General features: G+C 49.5%; 1 protein-coding gene across 1 annotated transcript in view; it reads right to left on the reverse strand.

Moving 5' to 3' along the window:
• RBL1 (RB transcriptional corepressor like 1) overlaps positions 1–18185 on the reverse strand; it is a 99332-nt gene that overhangs the window by 38124 nt on the left and 43023 nt on the right. The window contains exon 11 of the mRNA XM_073606322.1: positions 5661–5764. Coding sequence (XP_073462423.1) covers positions 5661–5764 — 104 coding nt within the window. The remainder of the gene's footprint in view (positions 1–5660; positions 5765–18185) is intronic.

Consider the following 18185-nt stretch of genomic DNA (forward strand, 5'->3'; position numbering starts at 1 on the left):
TTTTTTATTGACACTTCCCTAGGTGAATGGGTAGGGGTACCATGTACCCCATACTCATTCACATAGGGTGGGGGGGCCGGGATCTGGGGGCCCCCTTATTAAAGGGGGCTCCTGGATTCCGATAAGCCCTCCGCCCGCAGACCCCGACAACCAACGGCCAGGGTTGTCGGGAAGAGGCCCTTGTCCTCATCAACATGGGGACAAGGTGCTTTGGGGTGGGGGGCCGCAGCGCGCCCCCTCCCCCAAAGCACCAAACCCCCCATGTTGAGGGCATGCGGCCTGGTACGGTTCAGGAGGGGGGGGGGGGGGGGGGCGCTCGCTCGTCCCCACCCCCATTCCTGTCCGGCCGGGCTGCGTGCTCGGATAAGGGTCTGGTATGGATTGGGGGGGACCCCCACGCTGTTTTTATCGGCGTAGGGGGTTCCCCTCAAGGTCCATACCAGACCCAAGGGCCTGGTATGCTCTTGGAGAGGGAACCCATGCCGGTTTTTTATTTAAAATTTGGCGCGGAGTTCCCCCTCAAGAACATCTGAGCACAAGTCGCGTGCCGAAGTCGGATCATGCAAGACGGCAATCCGACTTTGATCCGACTTCAATGATAGTCAATAGGCTGAAGTAGGATCAAAGTCGGACCAAAGTAGTACAGGGAGCATTTCTAAAGTCGGAACGACTTGTGTCGGACCAGTTAGGACGGCTCCCATAGGGAAACATTAAATTTCACACGTCATGCGACATGAGCTCCCAATGTCGGAGCGTTTGTCGGACCAGTGTGAACCCAGCCTAAATGACACATCTCATTTCTCAACCACCATTTACACTTTTGAAGGCCCTGGAGCATCAGGACAATGGAATTGCACCCAAAATGACCCCATTTTGGAAAGCAAACACCCCAACGTATAATCTATGAGGCATAATGAGTCTTTTGAACGGTTCACTTTTTTCCAATGTGGAAAAAAATGAAAACGCATTTTTTTTTTTTTTTTTTTTTTTTTTACACAAAGTTGTCTATTTATCAGATATTTCCAACACATAGCATGTACGTAGCAAAGATGACACCCCAAAATACATTCTGCTACTCCTCCTGAGTATGGCGATACCACATGTGTGAGACTTTTACACAGCCTGGCCACATACAGAGGCCCAACATCAAAGTAGCACCATCAGGCGTTCTAGGAGCATAAATGACATATATAATTTCCTGGCAACCTATCATTTTTGAAAACCCTTCATATTTCTAACACATAGCATGCACATACCAAGAATTACAATCCAAAATAAATTCTATTGCAGAAAGGGTAAAAAAAAAAAAAAAAGCATTACCTGTGCTTTTAGTAGTATCCACAGAGGAGAGCACTGGTCCAGGCAGCAGGCAGGGAGGTGCTTAGCGACAGCAATATTAACTATCCAGGCAGCAGGCAGGAATATTGTCTATAGTCGGCACAGCACAGTCCATAGAAATTGTCCAGGCAGAGACAGCCAGCACAGCCATAATATTGGTCCTGGTACACTGTTAACTGCAGACACTCATTGTACCGCGACAGGCATGGGCATGGTGGCAGTAAGTCAGCAGCAGGCTGAGGGCCACAATCAGGTAAGACCTGTGCACAGGGGCACAGGGGTAGAGGCTTCGACCCACCCAAATCTCTATGAAGCCTCCGGACTCCAGACCCTAATTCCAAAACACGGAGAAAACAAAAATAATTGTTTTCTCCAACCGGAAAAACAATTCTGGAGCCCCTCACATATGTGAGACCCCTGTGTACTACAGTAGCAGGGCAAAAGATCAGTCCAAGCGGTAGGCAAAAGCATAGTCCATAAAACAGGCCAGGGTCGGTTCACATGTAAGCAGTCCAAGCGGTAGGCAGTAGAGTAGTTGATAAAACAGGCCAGGGTCAGTTCACGTGGAGGCAGTCCAAACGGTAGGCAGAGGCATAGTTAAAAAACAGGCCAGGGTCAGTTCACATGGAAGGCAGTGGCATGGTTATTTGGGAAAGAATGGAAAATGGTCAGCACAGATGATGAAAATGGGGAAATGGTTAAAAATATGGGCTAATATTTTATGGATGTGTGATAAATTTGGAAGCATTCACCAATGCAAAGGCCAGGTTGGGAGGGACACTGGGGACAATGGTAGCTGGTATCTCTTCTAAATCCTCTTTTGGTGCACACGCGACATTTTTTTTGCCGTCTTCGGCCTGCTTCAGATGGTGGAATGCTGAAGAGGAAGTGGCGCTCATGGAGTCGGCAAACAGCCTCAGAGCGAAGGTCTTCTTGGGGGGGTCTTTGGTGATAGATGAGGGACGTGACAACTTCTATGAATTTTAGGAAGGGGGCGGGGCTTTCAATGGATTTGGTGTAGACTACGTAGGAATTGTAAATGGCCAAATGGATGAGATAAATGGCTACCTTCTTATACCAGAATCGGGACCTCCTGATTGACAAATAGGGCTGAATCATTTGATCGTTAAAATCTACCCCCCCCCCCATGTAGAGATTATAATCTTGGACACATGTTGGCTTTTCAATGGGACCTTGTCTTCTTTGTACCACAATTGCAGTGTCTTCATGGATGGTGGACATCATGTGCACGTCCCTCTTATCCTTCCACCTCAAGGCCAGCACTTCGTTGCATCTCAATGATGCTCTTTCCCCCCTTCGCAGCTTTTTGTTCACTAAAGATTGTGGGAAGCCCTTTCTATTTTTTCTGGAGGTTCCACAGGCCAGGGTTTTTGCGATGTATAAGTGTTTGAAAAGGGGCAGGCTGGTGTAAAAGTTGTCAACGTAAATGTGATATCCTTTGTTTAGAAGTGGGTATGCCAGGTCCCATACAATCTTTCCAGTTGTGCCCATGTAGGCCGGGCACTCGGGGGGGTGGAGCTGGGAATCTTTTCCTTCATATATGCGGAATGCATACAAATATCCCGTGGCTCTCTCACATAGCTTGTATAACTTTACTCCGTATCTGGCCCTTTTGCTAGGAATATACTGCTTTATTCCTAGCCGGCCTGAAAAGGGTACCAGGGACTCAGACGCAAATTTTCTGATCGGGGACAGAGTCCTGCAAATTGTTGAGAAAAGAAATTTATCAGTGGGCGAATCTTGTATAACTTGTCGTAATTTGGATGATTGTGGGGAGGGCACTGGGTGTTGTCGCTGAAGTGAAGAAAGCGCATTATCATCTTGTATCGGGACCTGGACATTAGGGCAGAATAAATGGGCATATTGTGGATGGGGTGGGTGGACCAATAGGCATGTCCTTCATTTTTTTTTGTAATCCCCATGTTTAGGGTGAGGCCCATAAACATTTTGAACTCCTCCAAATTCAGATCTCTCCACTCAAAAGGACGGGCATAGGATGATTGGGGGTTGTTGGCAATATATTGCTGGGCATACAAATTTGTCTGGTCCACAATAAATTGCAGCATAGTGTCGGGCAAAAACATATGAAAGAAATCAATCTCTGAGAAATTTTGGGTGTTGGTCTGCACACCTGGCAGTGCTGTGAACGGGGGAATAATTGGCGATGCCGAGTTGGAAGGCAGCCATATTGGGTTGGCAAGACCATCTGGCATGTATGTAGAGGCCCTGGCTCTTGGGGGGTGTGACACTCCAGTAGTTGGATTGGAATTTCCTGTGCTGGTACTCAGGCGTGATGTGGCAGGACTGGTACTGGGTCTGGGCATTTGTTCCTGGGGCCTATCGCCGGCGGCAGCGCTGGTACTGGGCATTTGTTCCCGGGGCCTAACGCTGGCGGCAGCGCTGGTACTGGGCCTGGGAATTTGTTCCTGGGGCCTATTGGTGGTGGCAGCGCTGGTACTGGGCCTGGGAATATAATCCTGGTTTCCAGAGTACCGTGCCCTTTTGGGAGGGACCCATTCTTCCTCCGAATCATTTGTCGATTCACTATTTGGTTCAAATGCCGAACTTGAATCAGAATCCAAATTGGAATCTGATGAGAACTCCCCGTTGCTCTCATCGGTCATGGAGAGGATCTGGAACGCCTCCTCACTGCTGAATACTCTTTTGGACATGACGCGGTGCAACAGGTGGCAGCTGACGTTCACTGATCGGTGATGACGGTGTGACAGGCCACGGCTGGCGGTCACTGACGGGTGCACGGCTGGCGGTCACTGACGGGTGCACGGCTGGCGGTCACTGACGGGTGCACGGCTGGCGGTCACTGACGGGTGCACGGCTGGCGGTCACTGACGGGTGCACGGCTGGCGGTCACTGACGGGTGCACGGCTGGCGGTCACTGATGGGTGACAGGTGCACCGCTGACGGTCACTGATGGCAGTCCCTTATGTGACAGGTGCACTTTATTGGGTGACACTGGTGACTGTTGGGTGACAGATGACAATTGGGGGGGGGGCGATGGGACAGGTGTGGTGTTGGTGCAGACACTACAGAACACAGATTGGTAACTCACTGCTTCTGGCTCTTCTCTCCTCACACTGGAAACGGTGTGTGAGGAGAGAAGAGCTGGTAACAGCTAGTTACCGCTCTGTGTTTACATTTATGATCGGCTGTGAATCGATCACAGCCGATCACGTGGGTAAACAGCCAGCCAATGGCTGTTTACCGGCGTCGGTGACGAGTAGTGTTCCCGGGAACACTCCGTCACCGACGTGCACGCGCAGCGCGCTCGCAATCGCGCGCATGCGCCGTGCACAATGGGGTGGACCTATCTGTGATCGGCCGTGACTTCATCACGGCCGATCACTTGGTAAACAGCCATGTCCAATGGCTGTTCACCCCCCTCGGTGGCGAGCGGTGTCTCCGCGACACGCCGCCACCGAAGGAACAGGGATGCGCGCGCACGATCGTGCGCATTCCCTGTTTAAATGGGAGGACGTCATATGACGCCCTCCCGCAACGAGAGCCGCGCTGCCTGGCCGTCAATTGACGGCCGGCGGTCGGCAGGCGGTTAAACATCCAAAGGGCAAGGCAAAAAAACAAAAAAAACAAAAAAAAAAAAAACACACAGCACTGCCACAAAGAAATATGAAACTCTGATAACTCTGCAAAAGAAGCTACCCTGTTTCCCCGAAAATAAGACCTAGTGTGATTGTCGGTGATGGCTGCATTATAAGCCCTAACCCCCAAATAAGCCCTACCCTGTTTCCCCGAAAATAAGCCCTACTCTGAAAATAAGACCTACAAGGACTTTAACTAGGGCTTATTTGGGGGGTAGGGCTTATATTGCAGCCATCACTGACAATCACGCTAGGTCTTATTTTTGGGGAAACAGGGTAATACTCCTGCACCACAAAACATCACTCCATTCAAGAGAAATAGTCCCCCGAAGACTACCACAGAAGCCGACACTTGCGTGTCAATCTCCGGGTCCCCTGTAGTAGTCCTACTGGCTCCATGTCACTTGTGTTTTCACCATAAATGTATTCCTCAGTTATCACTTCAGCATTATAAGCAATGACAAAGGCATTGGTAAATCAGCAGACACAGAGCTGAAGATGTAAACAATTGCAGCCCTAAAGTGTGGGGGGGGGGGGGGATTTCCACTACTTTTTAGGCTACCCAACATGGCACCTCTGCGCTACAACCTGTAGTGGTTATACACAAAATAGAAAAATTAGAAAAACTTTATGAAAAACTTAAACCAAGGAAGAAAAGAAAAACAAAACCACCACACATCTTACAGTTAGGTCTTTTCCATGAAGGCGCCTTGTTTCTTGGAGAACTATCGACTCCAAAACTTTGTAATACAAAATTTCTGCCAATTTCCAACGGTTAACTGCAAAATCTAAAGACACAAAATTCTGGATAAGCCATCTGAATGTCTCAAAATTAACATAAATGCACAATAAATGCATACATGAATACCAAAAAAAAAAAAGTAAGAAGGATCCCTGACAGGAGAGGTCCAGAAGCCAGCAAGCTTTTTTGTAGCATACCAATGTCAATCTGCTTTGATTTTGTAAGAAGACTTATTTTTCACAACTGCCCATTAAGAATCTTTTTTTTGTAACCAAAGTTAAGTTTATAGTTGGCAAAGGACTAGGATCAGGAGCTTGGACCAATGTAGCTATTCCACACACACACACACACACACTATACCTGTCTGGACACCTTAACTTCAGTCACCTCCACTTGCTTCTGTGTAATAGACTGAGCAGCCGGGCCCGATACATTGTGAATCCATGAAGGTTGGCCACTCAGCACAGTTGCTAAAAAGCCATTCTCTTATTGGATGAGGTGCACAGGCAGTAATCTAGTGCTCCCCACCTTGCCCAATCAAAGAACACTTTGCATTTACTCAGAATATGCGAAGCATTCTGTGAATGGTGCCCATTCCAAGCAGCCAACCTCCTGTGCTCATAACGCATGAGAGCAGCTGCTTGGCACAGGTCCCAGAAGCAAGTGGAGATCACTGAAGTAACAGCATAAGTCACTGGGCTACTTTCAAAGTCCCCATTTCCCACCACAAAAAGGGGTGAATGCTGAGAAATCCCGCCATCATGCACGTGAAGTGCTGAGCACAGATGCTTACTTTCCTGCCATACAGGGGTTTTACTAAAACAGGAGTGCAAAATCTGGTGCAGCTCTGCATGGCATCCAATCGGCTTCTAATTTCAGCTTGTTCAGTTAAGCTTTGACACAAAAAAAAAAAAAAAAAAAAAAAAAAAATGCACCCTGGAAGCAGATTGGTTTGTATGCACAGCTGCACCAGATTTTGCACTTTCTAGTGTTAGTAAATCAACCCCGTAGTTTTAAAGGAATGAGATCACGATTGTTCCTGCTTGCAAAAAGTCAAGGGAACTTTAATCGGTTACCCACCTCAAGGCCTCTCGGGTCTTCTGGACGAGATGTTATTTCCCCAATTCCTAGGACAAAATGGTTTCAAAGATTTTACTCCAACCAGTTACCATTTCCAAGCCCAAAGGGGGCATTCGCCCCAACTTTGATCTCAAAGCCCTGAGTGTCTTCATAAGAAATTTTCACATGAAAATCAACCAGCCACTACTGCTGCTTGCAAAAAGCCCAGACGGATGGAATATGTTGATCTGGCAAGACTGCTGGCAGATGCTTCACGAACTCTACCAAATCGCTGGGACCTTCTGTCTCAATGATCGATTTACCATCATCCTTTATGATTACATGGTTGTTAAAGCACAGATTACGAGAAAAAGTCACTCTGAATCGCATTTCTACAATGCCCAAAGCGAGAAAACGTACTTCCCACAGTATCTACAATCTGATATTTTTTCTCTCCGTGAGGATTCAGCTCTTGGAAATTGTCTGATGAATTCTCTCCTTCCTGCAGCTGGGTCTGGACCATTGTTTGACTATGCACCACCAAGGGTCAGGTTTCTGTCCTTTCTACCATGTTTCAGAAACTGCTGGTCTCAACTCTAAGACTTCCGTCCAGCAGTTTGTCTGGACGTGGTTCAGGCTGCGAGTGTCTCTCTGCCCTCGTTTCCTTTAGGTAGACCATAATCCAAGCTTCAGTTTTGGTAGGCCTGTTAGTGTTTGAGGTATTGCTCATCCCAACCCGAAGGTTAAAGACTTCCTGTGTCTGTCCCTCAACTGACAAAAATAGGATTTTTTTTATAACAGCTTACCTGTAAAATCCTTTTCTTTCGATGGACATCACGGGACACAGAGCCTCAGTAATTACCGATGGGTTATATAGGTATCACTGGTGATTGGACACTGGTACACCCTACCAGAAAGTTCAACCCCCTATATAATTCCTCCCTCTGCAGGGATACCTCAGTTTTGAAGCCAAGCAATATAGTGTATTAGAAGAGGGGCGGGACCTCTGAGTCCCGTGATGTCCATCGAAAAAAGGATTTTACAGGTAAGCTGTTATAAAAAAAATCCTATTTTCTTTCTCGAACATCACGGGACACAGAGCCTCAGTAATTACTGATGGGATGTCCCAGAGCAATGCTGTCTGGGGGGGAACCACGACCAAGTAGGGTGCAATCAGACCTGAAGACCCTGTACCGCTGCCTGCAGCACACTACGCCCAAAGGCGATATCCTTCTGCCTTCTCACATCCACCCGATAGAATCTGGTGAATGTATGGACTGAAGACCAGGTTGCAGATTTGAGCCATAGAGGCTCGGTGATGCACTGCCCAAGAAGCACCAATAGCCCTTGTGGAATGTGCCCTGATCTGAAACTGAGGAATCTTGTGTTTCAAACCGTAAGCCTGAATAATCAACTGTCGAATCCATTTAGAAATGGTAGCTTTTGACGCTGCCTGTCCTCTATTGGGACCCTCTGGCAGCACAAAGAAAACATCCGTTTTGCGAATCTGAGCAGTTGCCTCCAGATAGGCCCTGACTGCTCTTACTACATCCAACGAATGTAGTGATCTCTCTTCCGGAGAACAGGGATCTGGAAAAAAGGAAGGTAGAAAAATGTCCTGGTTTAAAATGAAAATCTGAAACCACCTTCGGTAAAAAACTAGGATGAGGGCGCAGTACCACTCTATCCTTGTGTACAATCAAATAAGGCTCCTTACAGGAAAGGGCTGCTAATTCTGATACTCTTCTAGCAGAAGAAATGGCAACCAGAAAAATTAACTTCCTTGTCAACAAGACCAAAGGAATCTGACATATTGGTTCAAAAGGCTGTTTCTGTAACACAGACAGAACCAAGTTCAAGTCCCAGGGGTACCCTAACCAGAGGATGCGTCACCCGCTGTATAAGATTTCAGACCAAAAGAATGCGAAGCAAGTGGCCGTTGAAATAATACTGACAAGGCAGAGACCTGGCCCTTGATGGTACTCAAGGCCAGCTTCATCTCTAAACTCAATTGTAGAAAATCCAGGATTCTACCCATCACATATTTTCTGGGATGCCAACCCCTGGATTCACACCAGGATATATAAGCTTTCCAGACTCTATGATAAATCATTCTGGAAGCTGGCTTCCTTGCATTGATCAAGGTAGATATCACAGAACCTGAAAGCCCACGACTCTTCAGAACGTGGGTCTCAATAGCCAAACCGTCAAATTTAGCGTTTGTAAGGCAGGATGGAACATTGGACCTTGAGATAACAGGTCTGGGCGTACCGGTAGTGTCCACGGGGAACCCACCGTCATCCTTACTATTTCCGCATACCACGTCCTTCTGGGCCAAGCGGGGGCCACCAGAAGTACTGACTTCCTTTCCTGCCTGATCCTGCGAAGGAGTCCTGGCAGTAGCAGAATAGGCGGGAATGCATAAATCAGTGAGAACCGATGCCACGGAATCACCAACGCATCCGTCCCGCATGCAAGAGGATCCTTTGTTCTTGACACAAATCTGTCTATCTTTTTGTTGAATCGGGATGCAAAGAGATCTACATCTGGAACCCCAAAAGACGTCGGGGTGCAGAGACCATTCCCCTGGAAGTAACTTCTGGCGACTTAAATAGTCCGCCTGCCAGTTCTCTATCCCTGGAATGAAAACTGCCGATATGCATGGCACATGCTTCTCTGCCCAGACTAAGATCTGGTTCACCCCTTTTTGAGCAGCTCGGCTCCTAGTGCCTCCCTGATGACCGATATAGGCCACTGCTGTGGCATTGTCGGACTGGATCCTGACCGGGCAACCCTGTAGCCTGATAGTCCAGGCCTTTAGGGCTAGATATACCGCACAGATCTCCAGAATGTTGATGGGTAAGGTCCTCTCTGTTTTGGACCATACTCCCTGAACTACAGACTGTTCCAGAACTGCTCCCCAACCTGACAGACTGGCATCTGTTGTTACCACCGTCCAGGTAACCGGCAGAAAGGATTTCCCCTTCTGCAGGTTTTCAGGTATGAGCCACTAATTGAGGCTCTGACGCACCGCATGAGACAGGTGCATCGGAAAGTCCAATGCCTGAACCTTCTTGTTCCAGGCCGACAGAATACTGTGTTGCAGCAGTCTTGAATGAAGCTGAGCATAAGGAACTGCTTCGAAAGAAGATACCATCTTTCCTAGCAGCCTCATACAGAGGCGGACAGAAGGACCCTTCTTGGTCCTGACTGTCAGAATCAGCTCCCTTAAAGCAGTGATCTTTGCCTGAGGTAGAAATACTTTCTCCCTGATTGTATCTATGATCAGACCTAAATACTCCAGTCTTCTTAATGGTTTTAGGAAAGATTTTTCTAGGTTGAGGATCCAACCTAGGCGTTCCAGATACTTGACTGAGGTTCTCAAGTTCCAGTTCAAGGAGGCTACCGACCGGTCTATCAGTAGCAGGTTGTCTAGGTATGCTATGACAGCTATCCCCTGAGCCCTTAATCTGGCCAGAGGAGGGGCCAAGACCTTTGTGAACACTCGAGGTGCAGTGGCTATCCCAAAAGGCAGAGCCACAAACTGGAAATGGCGCACTCCTATTTCGAAGCGCAGAAACTTCTGATGAGCAGGAAAAATGGGCACATGCAGATATGTATCTCTGATGTCTGTTGATGCCAGAAACTCTCCTCCCTGCAGGGTGGAGACTACTGTCCGAATTGATTCCATGCGGAAGGACTGAATCCTTAGGAATCGGTTCAGATACCTTAAATCCAGAATGGGTCTGACATCCCCATTTGGTTTTTGGACCATAAAAAGGTTGGAATAGAAGCCCAATCCTTGATCCTTTGTGGGCACCATCATAATGGCCTCCTGCGACAAAAGTCGCTCTAACGCCAGAAGGAGCGACTGCTTCTTCTCTGGGTCTCCAGGGACACTTAATCTGAGGATCCGAGGAGAGGGAAATTCTTGAAACTCCAGCTTGTACCCTAAGGTTACTGTGGAGATTACCCATCTGTCCTGGAAGTCCTCCTGCCAGAGCTCTGAGAACTGTCGCAGTCTTCCCCCCACTCGAGCAAGCGGGGGCGCCCCTTCATGAAGAGGTCTTAGTGTTTTGCCTAGTAGGCTTTTTCCCCCAGGACTTTTGTCCTTGGGGTTGACTCTTGTTTCTGGACCCAGAAGGAGGAGGCCGTCGAGACTGCCTGGAGGCTGAAGCCCCTGGTGCTGGGGAAAGAGTGCGTTTGAAATAGGGACGCTTACTCTTCTTCTTAACAGGTAAGAGTACTTTTCCCACAAGAGATTCTCTTGATATAGTCATCCAAGTCTTCTCCAAACAACCTTGTACCACGAAATGGAAACCCAGCCAGCAGCTTCTTACATGGTGCTTCGGCTGACCAATTTTTCAGCCATAGGATTCTCCGTATATGCACCAACCCCAGTGAAAGACGAGAGGTTTGCACGATAGAATCTCTGATGGCGTCAACAACATAACATAAGGCCACAGGAAGGTTAGCCAACCCCTGGGCCTGCTGTTCAGGTAATACTTTGATAACCTGCTTAACATGGTCTCAAGTATTGACAGACTCCAATCGCTGCAACTGCAGGTTGAGCCACTGAACCTGCCAAGGAGAAAACATCCTTCAATAGGGATTTTATCTTTCTATCTACAGGATCCCTGAGCATTGTCTACAGGACAAGTCAGACTATTATTAACGGAGGAAATAGCCGCATCAATGGCCAGTATTCCCCACATTTTTATAAACTTTTCTTCCATCGGATAAAGTGTTGAAAACTTTTTCAGCGGAAAAAAACATTTATCTGGGTGATCCCACTCAGAATAAATGAGCTTTTCAAGTAAATTATGAACAGGAAAAGCCTGTGATATTTGAGGTTTCAGTGACCCTAAAGAAGATTCTTTAGTTGATTCAGGTATGGGCAGCCTAAATGTGGAGCGGACCAATCCAGTAAGGATCTGCACTAAGACTTTCTCTTCCTGGGAAGTCGCAGAGGGTCCCTCTCCACCCGATTCCTCCGAAGAGGAGGAGGAATCATCCGTCCCACTGAGTGAAGATGTAATCACAGCCATTAATCTTTCCTCTAAACCATTAATAGCTGAGGAAAAAACCTCCTGTGTAATGTATACAGGGGCTGAAGTGCCGGAGGCAGGTATAGCCCCTGACCCCAATGGCTCCCTCTGGCTAGCCGTCCCTGGCCCCTCTGGGGGGGAATGCTGCAGAAAGGGGGTCCTCAGAACCTGAACGAGATCCCCTAGAGTCTCTGGTTCTTGGGGTGTTTGAACCTCTTCTACCCATAGTGCAAAGCAACAAGGTGGAGGCATCACAAAATGAACACTGCCTGCTGAGCGATGTAGTCCGGCTAAAAGCCTTGCTACCCAATGCCCAGTCTGGTGTTACCAAGTAAATGCTGCCTAGGAGAATGCCTGTGTCCCACCTTACATGCAACCGTCAGCTCTGTGTCCCTCCGAAGGCTGTGTGCATCTGTACAAAGTGCCTTTAATAGCATGCAGCTGGCCTGTGTGGGTGTCTGAGCACGCTGTGCTGACACCCCCCCCCCTCGTATTTCGAAAAAAACGAGTGCTTGCCACGCTGGCCGACCCTCCGGACAGAATATGGAGGAAAGGCTGGGGGAGGAACTAGAGAGGCCGGTAGTGATGGGCCTGCACAATGGCGGCAGATGGCGGTGATAGAGCGGTGTACAACCGCCTCACCGATACCTGCGGCCTCCCCCTAGCCTGGGGGAACATTCCTGAGAGGAAAAATCCCCCCCCATACCATCCTACCTGGAGCCGGCCGGAGGAGCGTGTGCAGCGTGGAAACACAGAGACAGACATCAGCATGAGAAGGTATGTGCTCTTGGCAGCCCCCGGTGGTCACAAAAGGCATAGCATGCATTTATCTTAAAGGAGAAATCCTACTAGAATTAAAAAATTCGGTGGAATCTCCTCTTACCTTATCCAGCCGCAGGGTTCTGTTGTACAGACCCAATCTTCACCTCTCACAGTGGGCTCCGTTTGAAAAAACCGTCAGAGGGGGCGCTCGTGAGCAGCGAACGAAGATGGCCGCATCCTAACCTCGCTCCTCTCCGCCCGGACACATCGGCCTCGAAATACCGCAAGTAAGAGGATATCCCTGTCCCCCGATATCACCCGCTGAGTCCCGCTGCTGCCGAGCATCCAGTGGAGCGAACGGCAATGCTCACGCGAGCATCCAGCTCCAGATCTGCGGACCGCACGCTGCCTGGGGCCTCCCCGCCGGACGCCATGTTTGAAGCCCCGGCCTCAAGTCCGGACCCCTTCTCGCAGCTCTCATCTGAGGACCCTGAACGGTCTCCCGCTGTCAGCGGGGACCCACTCCAACAGCCATCATTGCGGGATGCTGATCTCCTCTCCCGTTTTAAGATTATGCTGCAGGCAGAGCTCTCTACAGCCACCACCAAGCTGGCTACTCACCTCACTAAAGAGATCAGGGAGCTTGGCTCCCGCACCAATGATCTGGAAGACAAGATGGATGCCGCTGCCACTGTCCTGGAAAACCACGAGCAGGACATCTCTGACATTAGGAAAGAACTGGATGTAGCCCTACTACGCCTAGAGGATTTTGAGAACAGGGCCCGCAGGGGTAACCTGCGCTTGAGGGGCATCCCCGAAACGGTCATGGATCTCACTTCCACTGCCACGGCCCTGTTCCAGGAGCTTGTCCCAGCCATCCCAATTGACAGGCTGGAATTCGACCGCATCCACCGGTCACTTGGCCCCAAGAAATCAGAGGGACCACCCCGTGACATCATTATAAAGTTCACCTACTACCGCACCAAGGAAACCCTCCTCCGCGCGGCCCGGGACAAGTCCAATCTCACGTTCCAGGGATACCACTACCAAATTTTTGCGGACCTCTCCCAATCCACGATCGTGAAAAGGAGACAGATGAAGCCCTATACCTCAGCTCTCCAGTCTCACCAAATTCGGTACCGCTGGGGCTTCCCCTTCAAGCTCTCCTTCTCGTATAATGGTCGCAGCCACACGCTGACCTCGCCAGACGAAGCACAGTCCGTCCTGGACTCTCTCCAACTACTACCATCTGGTAAAAGCACCCGAAGCCCAACTGGATCAACTTCCCCTCGGCCCTCTACTAACCTCCCGGGTCGCACATGGGAAAAGGTCAGGGGGCCAAGACGCTCTCCCCCCCCCGCTCCGACCATGGCAGGCTCCCAACGCTCTGACCCAGGATGACCTCTGAAACCATGAATCTTGTCTCCCCCTTTGGTCCCCCGGACCTTTTTGTATTTTACCAACCATCTTCCGTAAGTGATGGTTGGTCCGTACCCCCCCTTGTTATTGGCCTTTGATTTACCCCGTTCACATACGCCCAATGATGGTCAAGCTTGGATTGGGTTATGTGCCCTCCTCCCCGTCACCTGCCTGCCTCGACTCAATTTGGTAGGGAGGACCCTGATACCTCCCTCTCTTCATCCTTGTTCATGACTACCCTCTCCCCCTTTTATATACTTACTGGAACTCCCTGAGCTTTCCCATTTGCTATTGCACCCTGTCAGATTTAATTGTGTTGCTCCGGGACTTTCCGAATGCATTGGCATACTCTAAGTTGTGCAGCACCTGACTCTTATTGCCACTCACCACCCGGATTACCTCCTCAAGACCTCCACTCTGGACTTCCGGGCCGTCTTACCATCAAACGCTCCATCGCACCTGAAACCCCATGACTTTGTTTTTTTTTTTTTTTTTTGAATTACAGGATTCTTCCCTGTCCTCTTAAGCAGATGGTCTTGTAGATACCTGGGAGCCCATCCTGCTCCTTCCCCCCTGCTTCCCTTCCACCATCCCTCTTTCCCTTTTCCTCCTCCCACCCTTCACTCCCCTCCTCCCCCCTCCCTTTTTTCCCTCCCCCTTTCCCTTCTCTCCTTCCCTCCCCCTTCCTTCCCCCTCCCCTCCCCCCCCTTTTTTTTTTTTTTTTTTCCCCTTCCCTCCCTTTCCTTCCTTCCCCACCTTTCCCTCCCTCCTCTTCCCCTCCCCCCCCTCCCTTTCCTCTCCCCCTCGCTTTCCCTTCCCCTGTCTCTTGAGGTCCTGTCCCTCCCTCCCTGCCTCCTGTATGCTCTTGCCTGAGCTATAACCGGCAATGTTTCTGCCCTCTACCTCATCGGGGGTCTCCGGGGGCCCGTTCCCCGCCAGCGATGGTGGCTGGGGGTCGGCCCCGGGGGACTTCTAGATGGACCCTATAACAGAGCCCCCTGGCCGGATGGCTGGGGATTAGCCTGACTGCATGAGGTACCTCACAAATGTTATTTACAAGTTATGTTTAATACTGTTTCCGGATAGTTCTGAAGTATTTGTTTATTAAGTGCATGGTCCCTGTGACTCATCCCCAGGTGGATAATTAATGTCCAGCCTCTAATACTAGTTTGGTTGGGCTCTCTGGAAGCCCGCCTCCTGGTGACGTTTGGGCCTGGGGGCGGGCTCCGGGAGACCCCGTTAGACTTTAGACCCGACATCCCGGGCTGGATGATTGAGGTCTGGTCCCATTATATGACCCGAATCACAGAAGTTGCCTACTTCAATTGTGCTCTTTAATGGAATGTAACAAGTTTATGTTTAAAGTTTGACTGGTAATCCTTTATTGTAGCTTATTCTCGGATTGACAAAAATTTTCTTTGGTTTACTCAGCCGGTGACTCCCCCCTCTTTTCCCGGTACCCCCCTCTTCTTGCTAAACTTTAAGCCATCCAGACCTAAAATGGCCATGTGTCCGGCGGTCGAGCCCCCCCGCCTTACACGCCTTGCCGAAGACGTGGTCCACGCCCATCGTGGCGTACTTAGTACGTTTGTACTGTTTTCGTGTTCTTTTTGTGTTTTTTTTTTTCTTCCCCTTGTCTTGTCTCTTGTCTCTTGTCCTACATGTTTCTTTGTCTTTCTCTTTTCTTCTTCCCTCAGGCTGGAAACCCACAAAAGTTGTTGACCAGGATCCCTACCGACCTTAACTGCAACTGCTGGACATCATCACGTGAGCTAACCTTCATCTCCTCACTATGACCCAACCCCCGCTGAAGTTTTATTCCCATAATATCCATGGATTTAATTCACCAGCAAAACGTTCCAAAGTATTTCATCACCTAAAATCTAGTTGCGTAGACGTAGTGTGCTTGCAAGAGACCAGGTTTTCCTCCTCTTCTGCCCCAAAATATGTTTCCTCTCACTTCCCTACATTTTTTCAGGCTTCTGCCCCCGAAAAGCAGAGGGGGGTTCTCATAGCCTTTAGACGCAATCTTCTATTTTCATGCTCCAAAGAGATAGCGGATCCAACCGGTAGATACCTGCTACTCCAGGGCACATTAAATGGCCAGAATGTAACACTAGTTGGGTACTATGCCCCCAACCGCTTCCAACATAAATTCTTCTCCCACCTTCTCAAGGTCGTTTCCCAACATAGCTCTGGGACCCTCATTTTGATGGGTGACACAAACGTAGCTCTAGATTCCTCGGTAGACAGGAAATACTCGTCTGGTTCCTCCCCCTCCCATGATTCGGTCGTGGAGGAACAGATGAGATCTCTTTTACAATCCCATGGCCTGGTGGATGCCTGGCGGGAGCTCCATCCCCGCGATCGCGACTTCACCTACTATTCTAGCCCGCATGATAGCTTTTGTAGGATCGACCACGTTTTTGTTCCTCTACGCCACATCTCTAATATCCACAAAATTACGATCCCCCCTTCCGTGTGGTCAGATCATGATCCCATTGTTTTCTCATTTACCTTCTCAGGTCTGACGCGCCCTACTTTCCAATGGCGACTGAATGACTCACTCCTTACAACACAAGATGCCCTTCTTGAGATCCAGACACGACTCCAAACCTTCTTTAAAGAAAATGTAGGCTCCGTGTCCTCGCCCATCTCTCTTTGGGAGGCCCACAAGGCTACCATGAGAGGCCACTGCATTCAACTGGCATCCATCCGCAAACGCCATAAAGAAAAGCGGACACAGGAACTTACAGTTCTTTTGGCCTCCGCGGATGCGGAATGGAAATCCCACCCCTCGCTAGCAAACAGGAAAGCTAGGGATACCCTAGCTGCCGAATTAGACTTGTTGGCCTCCGACCAAGCCGAAAAGGCCTTGCGGTGGACTAAACATAAATTTTATTCCTGCGCAAATAAACCGGGCGCAATGTTGGCTAAAAAACTCAACGCTACCTCTCGCAGCCATAAGCCAATCCGCCTTCGTGCTGCCAACGGAGACCTCACTTCGGATCCGAGCAAAGTCACTGCGGCCCTGGCAGACTTTTTAGCCTCGCTTTATAGCAAACCTTCCCCCTTCCCTCTCAATCTCGCGGACGACTTCTTCCGTGACCTTCATCTACCGCCTCTCTCCTCAACAGCCTGTGCGACTCTAAACGCTGACATTACTGAACTGGAGGTAGCTCAGGCCATCAAGGGTATTCGTGTTTCAAAGGCCCCGGGCCCAGATGGCTTCACCGGACTATATTATCGCAAACTCTCTCCCCTCTTGCTCCCCCACCTGACGGCCTACTTTAATAGCATGAAACAAGGTGCGCTGCCCTCCTCGGACTCTTTGCGAGCTCATATTTCCATGATTCCTAAGACCACTGAGGAGGCTCATGAACCCCAGGCGTTTCGCCCAATTTCCCTATTAAATGAAGATGTGAAACTTTTGGGGAAAATCCTGTGCTTTCGCATTAACAAATATTTGCGCTCCTTGGTTCACAGAGACCAGGTGGGCTTCGTACCTGGCCGTCAGGCGGGGGACAATGTCCGGAAGGTTGTCCACTTAATCCCCCTACTACAACAACGCAAAATCCCAGGCTTTCTCCTCTCTCTTGACATATATAAAGCTTTCGATACCCTCTCATGGGACTATTTACGCTACGTACTACAACGTTGGGGCTTTGGCGACTCAATTCTGTCATGGCTGTCGGCCCTTTATTCCACCCCCTCTGCCTCAGTTCGTTATGCTGGTTGCCTCTCACCCTCTTTCCCTATCTCTAGGGGAACGAGGCAGGGCTGCCCTCTATCCCCAATCCTTTTTGTTCTTGCCCTCGAGCCGCTAGCTATTGCCCTTAGGGCAGACCCTAATATCACGGGCATCCCTTATGCAGGTGACAACTATAAATTGAATATGTTCGCTGATGATGCCCTCTTGACCCTCACCAATCCCATCACCACCCTACCAAATCTCCAGGCCCTTCTCACACGCTTTTCAACCATCTCCGGCCTCCGTATTAACCCACACAAAACTACCGCCCTGAATGTAACTCTCCCAGACCCCCTAATCTTACACCTCCAATCTTCCTTTCCTTACCGCTGGGCAAGCTCTTCCCTAGACTATCTGGGCGTCAAGCTGACCCCCTCTTACGCTTCCCTTTTCTCCGCCAACTACTACCCACTCTTACGTACAACTAC

Source organism: Aquarana catesbeiana, linkage group LG12 (genome assembly GCF_042186555.1).
Source record: "Aquarana catesbeiana isolate 2022-GZ linkage group LG12, ASM4218655v1, whole genome shotgun sequence".
Lineage (NCBI taxonomy): Eukaryota > Metazoa > Chordata > Amphibia > Anura > Ranidae > Aquarana > Aquarana catesbeiana.